Source organism: Sparus aurata, chromosome 16, assembly GCF_900880675.1.
Source record: "Sparus aurata chromosome 16, fSpaAur1.1, whole genome shotgun sequence".
In the NCBI taxonomy this organism is placed as follows: Eukaryota; Metazoa; Chordata; class Actinopteri; order Spariformes; family Sparidae; genus Sparus; species Sparus aurata.
This window is the reverse complement of record NC_044202.1, coordinates 13399204-13414646: the sequence shown is the minus strand read 5'-3', so window position 1 is coordinate 13414646 and position 15443 is coordinate 13399204. Positions and strand designations below refer to the sequence as shown.

The 15443-nt window shown below is 42.4% G+C and overlaps 2 protein-coding genes across 5 annotated transcripts in view; one reads left to right on the top strand and one right to left on the bottom strand.

The window, feature by feature from the left end:
- tmem63c (transmembrane protein 63C) overlaps window positions 1-6252 on the top strand; it is a 29289-nt gene extending 23037 nt beyond the window's left edge. For 2 of the 3 annotated variants that reach the window (XM_030391586.1, XM_030391587.1), the window contains exons 19-23: window positions 1-106; window positions 959-1126; window positions 1233-1345; window positions 1435-1509; window positions 2473-2700. In XM_030391586.1, the coding sequence (XP_030247446.1) occupies window positions 1-106; window positions 959-1126; window positions 1233-1345; window positions 1435-1509; window positions 2473-2700 (690 nt within the window). Of the gene's footprint in view, window positions 107-958; window positions 1127-1232; window positions 1346-1434; window positions 1510-2472 lie in introns of all 3 variants that reach the window. The other variant, XM_030391588.1, reaches the window with a different exon arrangement.
- A 3770-nt stretch (window positions 6253-10022) lies between these two features.
- On the bottom strand, window positions 10023-13851 carry ngb (neuroglobin). Of its 2 annotated transcripts, none has more exons than XM_030443121.1 (5): window positions 13469-13851; window positions 13126-13285; window positions 12583-12691; window positions 12319-12438; window positions 10023-12202 (listed from the first exon to the last, which is right to left on the bottom strand). In XM_030443121.1, exons 2-5 carry the CDS (start codon window positions 13221-13223, stop codon window positions 12050-12052), a joined length of 480 nt encoding a protein of 159 aa, XP_030298981.1. In that variant the 5' UTR covers window positions 13224-13285; window positions 13469-13851; the 3' UTR covers window positions 10023-12049. The 2 variants fall into 2 exon arrangements, with proteins under 2 accessions (XP_030298981.1, XP_030298980.1); XM_030443120.1 differs by having other exon boundaries at window positions 13126-13365; window positions 13469-13794.
- Window positions 13852-15443: the final 1592 nt, after the last annotated feature.

Genomic DNA, 15443 nt, shown 5'->3' with positions numbered 1-15443 from the left:
AGTCAGGCCTATGAGTTCCAGTTTGGCCTGGAGTACGCCTGGACCATGTGTATCTTTGCAGTCAGTATGACCTACAGCATCACATGTCCCATCATTACACCCTTTGGTGAGCCACACACAGCGCAGCAATTCTCCTTTATCCTCATCTACCTCTTCCTTCTTTCCACCTTTAGTCTTTCTCCTCCACCCCATCACCTTCCTTCTCTGTCTTGTGTGTGTGTGTGTGTGTATGTGTGTGTGTGTGTGTGTGTGTGTGTGTGTGTGTGTGTGTGTGTCTCCTCATATTGCGCCCTCACTCCCCTCTGCTGCCTGCCAGTCCGATGCAGACTGTGTGAATTTGCTGCTGTAGTCCCAGACACCCAGACACAGAGAGTTGCGAGCCAGACGCCCACTCTGCTCCTGTCTCTGCCCAGAGAGCTCAAAAAGCTTCTATTTACTTCAGCAGTCAAAACCTCAAAGCCCTTTTCATACATAATACCCCGCTGTTCTGTGCATTTTAGCTTCCTGCAGACTGCATACAAAACATTTTTTTGTTTTATACATACATGCAATCTCGTTGGTTGAGTTAAACCTCGTCGGGTGGAACCACAAAGAAGCAACACAGCATTTCATCTAACTGCCAAACCTTTGAGGTCCTCAAACCTTACTGTGTGTGTGGGGTTTGGTGAAGTTTGGAGAGAACAAAATCTAAAATATGATGTTAAAGGACCACAAGGATTTCTGTCTTTCAGCCTTAAATCAGCGGCACTGCCTTCCATTTGCTTGCTTGAATGCTTTGTGGGTGCTGTTTTAGATAATGTAATGTCCAATATGTAGGATTCATTCAGTTGCAGTCTGCAAATACTGGTGGATGCCTCTAAATCCCACACACCACACCTTTCAATCTTTGTTTTCTCTTTGAAACTACAAGTACTGATCAGTGAAGCAAGTGTTCGTGTGTTTTCTTCCACCCCTCCAGGTCTGCTCTATGCGATCCTCAAGCACATGGTCGACCGATACAACATCTACTATGCATACGTTCCCACCAAACTCAACCAGCGCATCCACAGGGCGGCCATCAGCCAGGTCATCTTGGCTCCCGTCCTCTGCATGTTCTGGCTGCTCTTCTTCTCCATGCTCAGATTAGGTATCACTTCCATTTTTCTATCCTGCTGCAGCACTTGTAACTGTCACCGAATCCCAAGTTTATTGCCATCAAACTGCAAAATGCACTTTGCTCTCTCCCCTCACAGGTCCAATGCATCCCATCACCCTCTTCACATCGGTGTCCCTGCTCTCCTCTATTGCCTTCTCCCTCTTCCGCTTGTGCCTTAAGAAGCAGCCAGACAAGTCGACCAGCTACCAGGTCAGCTCCGCCCCACCTCGCTGAGATACGTTTCAGCTTGAGATGCACTAATGCTGAATGAAAGTTGTGTTTTTTTTTCTTTGTTTCAGATGTCTGATCAGCCAGCAGAGGGGACGTTCACTGATGCAGACAGGAGCACTGTAACATCCACCACTGCCTCCAGTGTACAGTACCACATTTTATCCTATTAGCCCAACAGTTCACCATTAAAACATATCTTACAGGATCGTTTTAGTATTTTCGCATGTTTCAACCAAAGAGTTTGTCTGCAAAAACAGATAAGGGCCATTTTTAAATTGATTAAACCAACAGCAGTTTGTGTCATAAAACATCAGTGTTCTGATATGAATTTAACAGCGTTGCTCAAGTCTTGAATAGGTAACAAAACCACTAATAAACTATGGCAAGCAAATACTGTAACTTATATGTGATTTGTGATAAATGGGTTTAGATAACCAAAAGCACCATAGAAGTGATGAATAAATACTTTTTCTCAAGTGCTTTACTATCTGGTATCATTAGTTTCAGGTTACTTTGCAGGTATTTTAAAAAGTAACCATGTGATCATCTTATAAACAACGTGTTAGATGTAATAGAAGTTTTATGGCAAAACTTTGACTAAATACAACACATTTACACATGAGAGCATCAATAATAGTCAATAATTTATTATTATAATGTATATAATAAGTTCATCTTCTGTGTAATGAGTACTGCTCTTAAAACTTAAAGTAAATCTAATACTTCTGTACTTTCACTTAAAAGAAATAACAAATGCAGGATCATTACTTGTAATGGAGTCTTTTTACAGTTTGGGACTGTAATTTTTGATTAAATAATGTCTGAATACTTCTTTGATCACTTGCACGATGACCTCCGTGAGGTATTGAGGCTAACCTTCAAAACTGGATTTATAATCTTTGCCAGTCACCTTATTTTTCAGGTTATGAACTCTCAGAATTATTAATGAGTTAAGATCTGAACTTGTATCTTTACCCCGTAAGTGTAGGGTGGGGAACCACCACAAACCCTTACTGAAAAACAAACTTTCATCTTGTACACTCCCTGTGGGGAGTAATTAACCCTTTGACACGATCGTAAAATGTATGTTGATCTTCCTCCCTCAGCTGTTTGTGGCGTCTGTGCTGCTGGAGCCAGAGCTGGCTTTGACTCCGATGCCCTCCCCAGCCCACCAAGGCTACGGCGCCATGGTCAGCTCCCAGAGTTCGAGCCATGGCCAGGTGGAGGAAGAGGAGTGTGAGGACCACTCCCAGACCCATGAGACTGAGCTCCAAGACCCACCGGACCCCTACTGCTCCAGCCCACTCATGGACAGCCCTGTGGGCTACCAGTAACACCAAATCCCCCAAGCTGATTCCACGTGTCCTTCACCTGGGGAACACAGATTGCTAAATGCCGCAATGCAGCGTTTTCGCCACTAACCTCAGACTGCAACTCAGCTGCCTCAGACCCCGAGAATAGGCTTGTTAAAAAGGGTGAAGAGCCCGAAGATGAAAGTAGTTTAAGAATACAGGAGCAGTCTATAAATGTATAAATGTATAGACAGCAGTTAAAACATCTACTGAACCTGTCTCATGGACACAAACATCAATCGTGACAGAAGATACATCCACCCTAAATGTACAGATTATCTTAAACTACTGGATGCTCCATGACAGGAATTCCATCTTCTTCTACAGCTTCATTTGCAAGTTAAAAAGGTTAAAACTATTGAAAGTGACTGGGGTGGATTGCAATCAGAGATACTCTGTCCATGCTGTGGCACTTGGACATGAGTGGAGGTGAAAGTTCCCATCAGAGTGGGTGGTGTGAGCAGGCTCCCCCCGGCAGACTGACAGAGTGATCTGGGCATGGGTGATATCTGGTTCCTCGGCGGCAGAGCTCGGGGAGGCTGAGGGTGAGGGCAGCTAGTTGTGAAGCCATCTGCAGTGAGAGAGCAGACAGACGGAGGGTCGAATGTAACTCAGAGATGTACTGTAATGTGTGTACGATCTCTCCGAGGAGGCAAAAGCAGCTCGGCTGTACCTGAAGCTTGTTGTAACTATTTTTGCTACAGTATTTTTGGTGTCATTGATATTGTGCTTTGGGTTGGGTTAGGTCTAGATCGGTCAAGGATTTAAAGAGCTGTCCCATCTTAATCAGAGTATTCCCTTAATATGCTGTTTTTACTGTGTATGTGATCCAACTCAGTTTGTTTGATTTATTTTACCGGAGTAGTTCAACATTTTGCACGTTCAAGTTCACTTTCTTCCTGAGAGTTAGATGAGAAGATCGATTCCAGACTCATGTCTGCCTGACATTTCTTGGCTGGTCGCAGTAACTTCCTGGAGTCTTCTTGTCACCAGTGGAGACTCCAGGAAGTGACTGTGATGGGCCAAGAAAAAGCAAATGTCACAGAAAAGTAATAAAAGAAAAGAAGTCACTAAAATCACAACACGCACAGCCAATAATTCCAGCTACAGCTTTCCGGAAGTAGAGTTAACCTAGTTCTTTCAGTCTCCAGCTCTACAAAGTTTCAGTCATGGGTTTTTGTGAGCGTTAATGTGAGCCGACGCCACTTACACAACTGTTGGGCGTGTATAGCATGTCCATTTATGCATTTTCACGATCTCATACATCAACCATTATATGTCAAACAGCAGCAACTTCAAGTTAACATATGACCTTTTAAATTGATAAACATCATATGTGTAGGCTATGGCACAATTCAAACTAAACAAAATGCGCTAAGCTAACTGGCTGCTGGCAACAGCTTCTCTGTATATTTACATTCACACCAATGTGAACAGGACATCTTCTCTTCATCTCATCTAACTCTCCGCAAGAAAGTGGGTTTCCCCAAAATGTTCGAAGTGTTCCGATAAGTTCCACAAGCTATGGAAAAATGAGAAGCACATCCTGGAATTACAACATTTTGAAAAGATATGCCATGGAGTCTATTTTCTCCCATTGCAACATAACAACATAGAAATCTTGAGAATAATTTATTCATTTTGCTAATTATGTAAAATACTCACAGTAACTAAACACTATGTTACTACTAAAGCCATTATATTCAGTTGTTTTAGTTGTAAACATTCTATATAATAATGATTTGTTACCCTAATGGCTGAAATGAACTTATTTGTATTTATTTGTTTATTGTTAGTCAAATATTTCGTGCTCAAATTAAGTTTTATGTCCCAAACACTTAAATTCAAGCACTTCTATACTATACCATTATTTCAGTTTATTAACCTATTCCTTGTGACACTCCACTGCATGTTGACTACTGTATGTTGTATAAATGAGGTATGCATTCATATCCTAATCCTTAAAGTTTCCTATGTGCTAATCTCATTGGTTTACAGTCTGTATGTTTGCAGGTTTTGTATTTTTTGGGGGATGTTTTATTTTGTCAGGGTGGAATAAGAGTTTGTTTGTTTTTTTTCCCCATGAAACTGAATGTAAACCGATTGTAGTTTGTTATTCATGTCTCTTGCTGTGCCTTGAACAAACACTTTCTTTCGTGTGACAATCCAGCATGGCCTGAAATATGCTGCATGGACTGAAAACTAAAGAGCGGGGGAAACAACCATGAAATTAAAAAAAATAAAAAATAAAAAACAGCCAATAGACAAGCAGTGAACTTGTTCTACCGAGAGATTGACAAAACCTTCAATCTTCACATAAGGCCCACTTACTGCAATTTTTCTGGAGCTTTCGATTCAGATGGTCTCCATCTGCTTTTAAGATCAATTATAATGGTCATCTTGTAGAGCAAAAAGGCGTGGAGAAGCCCTAAATAGACCCATAATGATAGAAAGTTTGAACATCTACAGATCAGTGACGACTGAGCAAACTTTATATGCAGATGAAGACCACATGATATGATCAAAAGATCCAGAAAAAGCGGGTAGTCGTAGTGGTCCTTGAATAGGTCGATAAGTGTCAAGCTCAACACGCTTACTCTCTTTACATTACAGCAGTACTGTTGCTTTGAGATGCTAAGTGTTGTGGTCTTGTTGGTGCCTCGTTGTCAAGTTCAATCAATATCCATTAAGTTCTCAGCCGCTGTATCTTTTGATCACACAGGTCTTGTAACATTAATGGCCAAGCTCGCTGTTTAGGAAACAGAATCTGTGGAAGTTGTTAATCCAATCTTCCATTAATCAATTTTTACGTCTGTATGAGAGGGCTTATTATGGTGTAAATTACATAAAATCAAAGGCCTGTGAAAGGATTTTTCAAAAAAGAAAGTTTTTCTAAAAAGCTAAAATGTATTTGCTCCATTTAACAAGGAATCTAATTCCAGTTCCTCGCACTGTTTTAAAGAGATGAAAGCTGGCAGCAGAGAGAGTATGAAGTGGTCAGTGCAGAAAATCATGAAGTAACATCCATTTGGGGGGGAAAAAAAACATCAAAGTGCATCTCAGAATGTCTGTCCCTGAACTGCCAACATGTCCTGTGGGTTTCTCTCGCAGTAGCTTGTTTCACAGATCATTAAACGTGCTTTCCTTTGAAAAATACAAAATAAAACGTATTAGGGTATTCTTAGCTCTAATGGCCATGCAAGGAGGGATTGTCCATTTTCATGCTTAACTAGTTTTATTGTATCCTGTCACGTCTGTTCATATACTGTCGGCTCGGTCGTCTAAGGTCTATTTGGAGGTGCATTAGCTTTCCAGACATGTCCGCTGGTTTCTGCTCTTGGTTTACGAAACGTGTGTATCATCTTTATTTCGTATGTGACCGGCCTGCTGTAAATGTAGGTTGTTATATCTCCAAGAAGGTTGAGGTTAGGGGACTGACTGCGTTTGAGATTGATCCCTGTCAGGCTAACGAGTTTTCATCTGTCAAAAGTGAAGTGCTGTGATCTGAAATTAAAATTAATTCAGCTCAATCCACTCATCTTGTGCCATGAACTCCTTATTGCCCTCCTCTGCTGTGGCTTGTGATGAAGGGTTTTAAAGAGGCTGTGAGTCAGTCATCATGTGGCGAGTAGTAGCGAAAGGGTGAACGTTCATGTGATGCCTTCAGGAAATGTGCAAAGGATGTTTTACATACAATACGGGTTTATGACTGAGGCTAAAATTTAAAATTTGAAGGTCCAATCTGTAAAGTAGCTAACTGTCTCATTCCCAGGTTTGGTTTTCCAGGTCAACAGATACTGAAGCTTCTCAACACAAGTTGGAAACTAGACTCAATAATCAACTATCTCACAAATTAACATTTAAATAAATAGTTTGAAATTATGGGAATATGCTTAATTTATGCCCAACATTTTATTTGTTGTACTAAAACAAGTTAGATATAATTTGAAGCCAGGCTAGCACTTTCTCAGCTTTCCAGGAATCAAACATTGCCCAGAATAAAGTCGGACAAAGTGTTCTGCTGATGACAGTGATTCCTTTGTCTCTCCAAAGATAACCACAGGCCAGATATGCTCATTTCACAGAGCTGGAGAGAGCGTGGCTGATGAATGCAGGTGCATGTCAGGTCAGGGTTTGAACCAGAATGTCTGCATACAAACTAGCCCCGGGACGAGCCTCGGTAAATACTACAGGCCTCATTTGTCCCTCAGACCACATCTAAGGCTGGATGGGGCAATTAATCGTATGACCATCTGCTTTCATCCAAACCACACTGGAAAAGTGGTAGCACCATAGTGCCAGTGGTCGATGCTGTTCCAGCAAAGTGGTGCATGAGTAAGTTTTTTTCTGCAAAACATCTCTCAACGACTGGATGGATGTCATTTTTTCTGCATGCAGTGAAAGGTTTTGTAACAAGAAAAAAACAAGATAACACGCCTGCCGTCACATACAGTGCTTCTTTGTTGCTAAGAGTTGAAAAAGAGAGAGAAAAGTCCCTGACATTTTCCCTTGTCACCAGTGGCAACTGCTAAGAGCCTGCTTCTCAGTGAAAGGTGAATTCCTCTGGGTGCGTGGCCTGTCGCTCACCTTTCTCCTGCCCAGATGCTTAGAATAGAAAATGTCTCTGCCTCCTGCGGAAAGCATATTGTCACTCCCATATGGGTTGGTTTCAGCATGCAAATTAGGCTTAATAAGATGGTTTTGTTTAGCATTTACATAAAGTTGCAGGTCAAAGTGGAGGCAATTTAGTGAATGATTTTGAATTAAGACACTTCAGAAAGTTCATCCTTGACCTCCAAAATGGTAGTTGACCGAACAAAACAATCTCAAATTGAGCATTTCAAAGACTGTCTGTGAATATTGGCTTAGAGGTTGACCTTGGAAAACGCTGCCAGAGCATCAGTCAGCACCATTTAGCAGCTGTTCAAGACCATTTGATCCTCATTAAAACAAAACTTCTCAGGATTAAATTGCCTTCCTCATTATATCTAAGTAAAAGGTGTTTTGAACAGTCATCTAATGCAGCACAGCAGGTGGTTACAGGACACGCAGCATTAGCTGCTACAAAGTTTAATTGATACATAACCCTGACAAATGATCCCTGAAGTCACAGTATGTCCTTAAACACACAGTATGTAATTTGTGCAGCTACAGGGATACATCCATCGAAACAAAAGCGTGGAATCATGGGATATGTTTTGATCACCAGTGTTGATGAAAATCTATAGTTAGAGACAAATATATGAAACACATCCTTATCTTGAGTGAAATTATGGATTTTTTCCTGGGTTTGAACATTGCAATTTGGGATAATGTATGTACACAACTCAACTAAGTAAAGGTCCAGTCATTCAAATATATTTTTATGCATGTTACATTTTATATCTTTAATTGAACCGAACTTCTCCTCTTTTAGAATAAGGCTGGCAAAATTCTGTATTTTAAGTGACAGCAAATGACAGCAAAAATACCAAGTAAATGAGCAGCACATTAGCGTCGCCGCTTCAGTTACACCTGTAAAGTAGCACAAAAAAATACCTGAAGCTTAGAAATACCTTTTCGGTTGCATTTGTAGGCGAACTGCACATGTAAAACACTAGTTGTTGTGTGGCCTGTGTCAGCAGCTGTATAGATTAAAATAGAAGTGTATCTGTCTTGCTGAAACACCTCCTGTGTGAAGTAGGTTTGTCTGCGGGAGTAGGACCTACCACAGGACACACCCTCCAAATAGTCGCAGTTGAGCAAGGTTAGGTTTAGGAAAGAAAAATTAGGATTTGGTTCAAATAAGTACATTGATTCAAGAAGTCATCTCAGGGGGTAGTGTTATGTCGTGGAGCAGGTGTGTCGTGTAGTATGCAAGACTGAAAACAGACCCTTTTCTCCCGTTCCGAGAAGCTCTAAATGTGTTTTAATCCACAGCTGAACATGGTCCCAAACAAATACACTATTTACCCTGGTTTGAGTTATGTTTGTGCAAAACTACAGTGCCCAGCTGTTTCAGGATTTACAGATTTACATTTTCAGTGGGAGCCAATTGGTTTGAAGGATGGGAAATTCCTGCCTCCTTCTTTTCATGGGTTTTGTTAACAATCAGAAAACATGTGAGTGGCACCAGCCTTGTCCTTTGTCTCATGTGAGAAGCGGCTGTCTTGCAGTTGCTGACGGACAGCTCATCCTCGACTGCTGTGGTTGTTGCTTGGAAGGCGTGTGCTGCTCCCACAGGAGCTAATCGGAGCGAGCCTTATTAGCCCGAGCCTGCATGCGGAGTCACTGTCCACTCCTCGCTCCTCTCCACAGGATGATTTAGGAAGATTGAGTGACTGAGCAATGCCTTGCTTTGCTCCTTCATCGACACACACATTCACACACAACTCTGGACCATCACTTAACAGTTGCCATGACAACGTTCAATACCCCCTTCATTCCTAAACACGTTGCAGACTTTCTAAAAATAATGTGTGTTGTCTTTTCTGGCAGACTCCTCTCCAGACGACAGCCTTCAGAGCAAATCCTCGTACTCTTCAAGGTAGGACTAGAAGTGTAGGTGCTGATTGATGAATTGCCATGAGGGCAATAAACACCTAATGTATTTAAGTCCCTTGCTTATTGGATTTTGTTGCAATCTAACCGCTGGCTGGTGACCCAAGAGATGGCCGGGTCAGAGTCCCCGTGAAGCCCAGTGGCAAGACAACTGGCTCAGTGTTGCTCTGGAGGCTGAAAGCGAGACGTGGAGCATGGAGCCAACATAAACACAGCAGACTCTCACTGGGACAGGGAGAGTGAGGATACTGTTGGAGAGAGCAGGGAGACAGATTAAGGCCATGTCAGCCACTGCTCCGACCGCAGAACAGACAGCAAGCTCGTGGATGTGACTGTTACAATGATACAACCAAATTGTATATCTGGGAGAAATGAGCCCTGTGTATTCACATTATCGCCATCTCCACTTCTCTCATTAAAGAGACGAAATGATATTCAAGCAAACTATCTACGAGGATTGAACACACTCAAAGAGGGAAATACAAAAAAAAAAAATCCAGCAGTATGAAACATTTGTGAAATTCTGTAAACAATCTCGATGTGACATTGTGCAGTTGCATGAGTAAGTGGGCTGATGTGCCTGCAGTCGCCCTCGTCTCAAGCCGAGAGCGATGAGCCATTCGGCACTTGGATCTTATGTAACACTCTGGGATGGGCTGTCAGTGGGAAGGAAATCAGGCATCGTGTGATTGATTTCGAGCGCGGACCATTGTGTTGTTAACCGTCAACAATCTGAGAGCGGGAGGAAAACACACTGACCTCGATTAGCAGTAAAATATCCACAGAGGATCACTTTATTTAGTCTCCAGTAAGCACACAACAAGTGTAGGATGGAATCCAGTTTACAAAGAGTGCGTGCTTGCATTAACCTTAATGATAATCATAATATCAATAATGTAGTAATAATAATAATCATAATGTGCGTTTTTGGTTGAAGGATAACTAGGTGAAGTCATCGCTGTTCAGTAGCAGCTGATAATGATGAGGTAGACAGTGACACACCCAATATGTACAGAGCTGCTGGATGTTAAACGGGATAACATGCCAGTTGTCAGTCATGCCTGCTAAAAAGACCTAATGTCAGGTAATTGAAAACAGAGACATGGAGAACAACAACCTGCACAGGGCTGTGTACTGAAGAAAGAATCACTACAGATACACCAAATACACAGTCAGTTAATTAACATTACACCTCCGGGCTGGACATTAGAGATAGAATATATACTACTCAAGAATAAAATAGCTCAATAGAAAACTCTGCTTTTATAATTTTCTGTCAGGATTGCACATTTAGAAGTTAATAATGTCTCTATTATTTTGATTAAATGAAGGATATACTGTACAGTACATCATATTTGAAGGGAAAAAAACAATGCTCTTTAACTACACATACATTTCAGAATATAAAAATAAAACTTTATAAATGTAAACTCAGACTAAAGCGATAATAACCACATATCAGCAGCTTGGATTTACAGTTGTATGGTGTTATTATCTAATACTTGGCACACTGTTGCTAAGTTACTTGGCATAATGACCATGAATGTAAATAACAGCTGAGTGAGGATGATACATACAGCATTATGGCAGCAATAATAATAACACACATACTGGACAGTGAGAGCACACAGTACCTCCGTATCGTTTGTTTTGTGTTCATAAATTAAAAAATACAAATCAATTAAGTTTGGCTTTCTTTCATAATCGTCCAAAACAAATATTCACATCCTGCTTCACTTCCTGAGCCAAAAAAACACAGGGCCACTCTGCTAACCTTCACCTCTAAAGCAGAGGTTATACGACGCGTGTAGCCACAACAACACAGTTAATAAGAATTACTGAGATAAGCAATTACAGTACAACAAAACTACTTAACACTAACAATGACTGGAAACTGATAGTCAAGGAACAAAGATGTTAAAAGTCCTCCGAGATGCCCTTTAACTTTTCAAACTCTATAAAGTTCACATAACAGTCTATTAGTTAGAGTTTAACAGTCAGCTGAAGCCTTTTGAAATACTCACAATCTCTACTGAGGAGAGCATCACACACCGTGTCGAGTAAGGTGCATGCGGACGCCTTAACAGTCATAGATCTCTGAAGATGAGCCATCAGAGAGTATAACAGTTCTTGTCTATTGAAGATAAGATTTAACAGTTGTTTTGTCAGTAGGTTAAATGTTAGATTAACAAAGTCGCACACAAAAAGAGGTGATGATGCGTAATATCAATAGAAAACACAGTAATGGTTATGATTAAGGTGGTAGGATTTTTCCTCTGTAAGATCACATTGCTTTGTCCATGTTTTGTAAAGTATCACTGTGTTCCAGTTAGATAGAGAGCTGCCGATGTTGGCCACAGTAACCATTACAGTTTGAGTAGTGTGTGATGCCTAAATATAATATCTAGTGTTTCACAACTGTGCAACTCTTTTAGATACAGCACAAAGACCACTACAGTTACTGTTATCATTGTAGTAGATATAAAAAACGTTATATACAAAGCGACTCGACAGTTGTTGCTTTTTCTCAGTGAGGCGCTCAGATGGTTACAGGTCCAGACTGAGGAGAACTGGCTCAGACCCTCACAGATGTACAGCAGCATTGCCTGGTTGCAAAACATCCACAGCAAAGGAAATAAACTCTGCGATTGGTCGACCCCATTGTAAAGTGTAACCACACCATGCATCTGCTACGCTATGCGACCCCACTCACAGAGCTAATGTACAGCGTTCCATGGCAACCACGTTGAGTGATTTGACAGCATCTGATCAATGGCTCCCTCTGTGCGCCTCAGTCAGCCTTGTCCTCGCCGTTCTTGGCCCACCCTCGGCTCATGGCTGCTACCACGATGCTGTACATGTTGAGCCAGGCTTGACGCAGCGGCGCCGTGTAGGCCTGGCCCAGACTGCACTGCAGCATGTAGAGAAGGGCCTCACCAACCATCTGAAGTAGTCCAAAACAAACCAGAACACAAACACACACAAAGCACATATTATGTACTGCTCATTAAGTTGTGAAATAAATTCTTTGAGAGTGGTACTATGAAAGGTTGATCATACAGCAAATGCCTCGGTGTTGACTCCAACCGCCTGATGCTTCCTCCCGAGGTTGAGCAGAAAGTCCTCCAAGGAATGAAGGTCGTCCAGATGGCTGACTGCTGCGTCGATCACAAGCATCACCTGGGATCACATGATCACACACACACACACACACACACACACACACACACACACACACACACACACACACACAGAGGCTGTTCAAAGCCATGCACGATTACAAACTGGAATCTTGTAGTGGTCAGTGCGGTGAACACAGCTCACCTTGGTGACATGTTCCAGGAACTCGGGGCTGGAGAGGCAGTCTTGTGTGGAGCCACAGTTTGTACTGTAGTGGAAAAGACTGAGGAGCGCAGGGTCCAGCTCAAACAGTCTACCACAGACAAATACCACACTGTTCTATAGGTGTATACACATGGCATGGGTTGCCAAACATCCACACAGACACAAGATCAATCTGTAAATCATACATCTACAAATCTCTCCTGCTGGTCTCTGATTTAGCGGCAGCTGTCTCAAAGTAAATTGTCGGATTATTGCAGTCTGTCGCCAAGCAACAAGTCAAGCTTCCGGGCGCTGCGTGGTGAAAGTGTGCAGCGGAGGATCTAGCTTGTTTCTCTCTCCTCACCTGATACATATTCTAACATCACAGCTATTCAGTGACAACACAGAAACGTGCAAAGCCCTATGACTTTTAGTTATAAGAATGCATGCTAGTGAAAGAAAAGCTACAGGACATTTTCTTCCCTCACAGGTCACTTCACTGACCAGTTGCATATGAATCATGTTGGTGGTGTAAAACATTACCTTGAAAACATGATGACACCATGAGGAACTTTGTTCTTGCCCAGGCTCTCCCAGCTGCCTCGTATCAGCTCCTTGTCTTTCCCTGACAGCTTCTCCATCCTCCCTCAGGCTGCAAACACGAGACAAGTTCTTCTGGGGGGGGGGAGGACACACAACTCCTCTACAGGACAAGGAGGCTCAGTTTGAAGAAAGCCATAACATTTGGGTTAATCCACAGACCAAACTTCCTGGCCAACCCACCTGGAAAACAAAGCGGAGCACCAAGTCAGTGTCACACAGCTGTAATCCTGAAGTAAAGAGGGGGACAGGACTGCAGGAGATATGACGAACAAATGTACTGTACCTTCTTGAGGCCAGTCTTCTCTCTGAACTTCTTCTGGTGCAGCCAGGCTGAGGGGTCTGTGTGTGTGAGTGTTTGTGTGTGTTTGCAGGCAGCAGCCTTGCCTGACACTCTGGTGCACTTGCTCTCTCTTCCCCCGGCCCACGGTGCAGTCAGGCAGACAAGTTGTGCCACGCTCTTATCTGTCACACTGGCTGCTATCTCTCTCTCCCCTTCCTGCTTGCCTCTTGATATGCTCTCTCTCCAGCACTGGGGATATTATTCAAGCCACTGAAGGAGAAAAAGAGGGATCTCTCTCTTCTGCTCCAGAGAGGCTGCAGCGAGCCACAGCTCCTCCTGCAGGTGAACCAGGGACTAAAACATACGGAGACTATACATGCGCGCACAACCTAAACTGCACTTTACAAAAATACATGGCCCTTGCACTTTTACTTTGTAATCAAGAGAATTTCAATCAACAAGAAATTATGATGAACAACACAATAACCCGAAGACACAGCATAAGCATTTCATACGGTGCAATTGCAGATGTTTTAAAGCACGTGAAAGGCTCAGTAAAAACAGGTTTGTACCTAAAAAGCACGACTCTCACTGCAGCCGGTAAAATTAAGGGTTTAAGTTTGCTCAAGGTCGAGGGAAAAGTCAAAACCCGGCAAGGAGAGATGAGGTGAACTAATTCAATTGGGAGTCTTAATTCAAGCAGAGGGGTCATTAGAGGTTAGGGCGCAGGCTTCGTTTACAGGGGGAGGGGACATCCAAACGTGGGTTCAAGCTCAAGAAATTTTGAGCATCAAATCCTATAATTCCTGCACAATATTGATTTTTTTTTTTGTTCCGCACTGATTTCTCGTGAAAAATATTGTCATTATTTTTCTTTACATATGACAGCAGGAAAAATTCAGGCAGGCAGAGAATGGATGGAGTTGGACTGGAATATATGCAACAGGGCTGATGGGATAGTGGGCACAGGTGGACAGGGGGCATTAGGATGAGCAGGGATGCTGGGGACACAGGGGACACTGCCTGGCAGGTGGGAGTGTAAGGATACGAAAGGGGAGTTAGAAAACGGAAGACAAAGTGGCAGACGGGGAAAATATGAGAGTAGCAATTGGCCGACATTGCGACATTGAAGTCCATTTGAGGCCTATATCATCTACTCTAGGGCGTGTCCTCACATGCCTGCCTACATTTGCAACCCATGCATTTACAGAATTAAATGTGTGGGAATTTTTACATCGTTCAGCGGCTGGAATAATAAAAGACCTGAACGTGCCACCTTAGCAAAATTATATTGTTCATGTGCTAAGCAGAGCCACTCCTCAAACAGCGTGATCATAACATTCGTCGGCCAAGTGCACAGCCTCTCATTAATCTAAATGAGATGTGTTTGTTCCCTTTCCCAGCTTCCGCACACATCCGAGGCGCTATGGTTTGTTTTTAAAGAGACGATTTCACAGGACACTGGTTTCTCACTCGGATATTATCTAACAGGTTGGGAGAGACCGGTTTTGTTTACAGCCGCGCACCGTGGGGGATCAGAGGTGCACAGCTCTCTCCTGAGGGACTACGAGGCAGAGCGGGGAGGGATACATGGTTCCCATGGCAACCTGACAGGATGGAGCCCTTGAAGCTTTGCCATGTGATATTTGAGATCTCAAGGAAGGGGCTGAGCAAATATTTATCACATATATAAGTACTAAGTAATACGATTTGGGCTTGTCTACTTTTCTAATCCTTTTAATTATTCATAATTAATCAAATGCTTATTCAAATACCCAGACAGTGTTGTAACAGTCACCTTAAAGAGATGAACATCAGCCTGGTAGCACAAAATGGTGTTAGAATTGTATGTAACACGTATTTTTATGATGTCCTGAACTGAACTTGTGCAAACATTGCCATAGATAGCATCAATGCAAAAAAAAAAAAAGTCTGGCCCCCTTATACTTTCTAGTATACTTTTCTCCATGATTACATT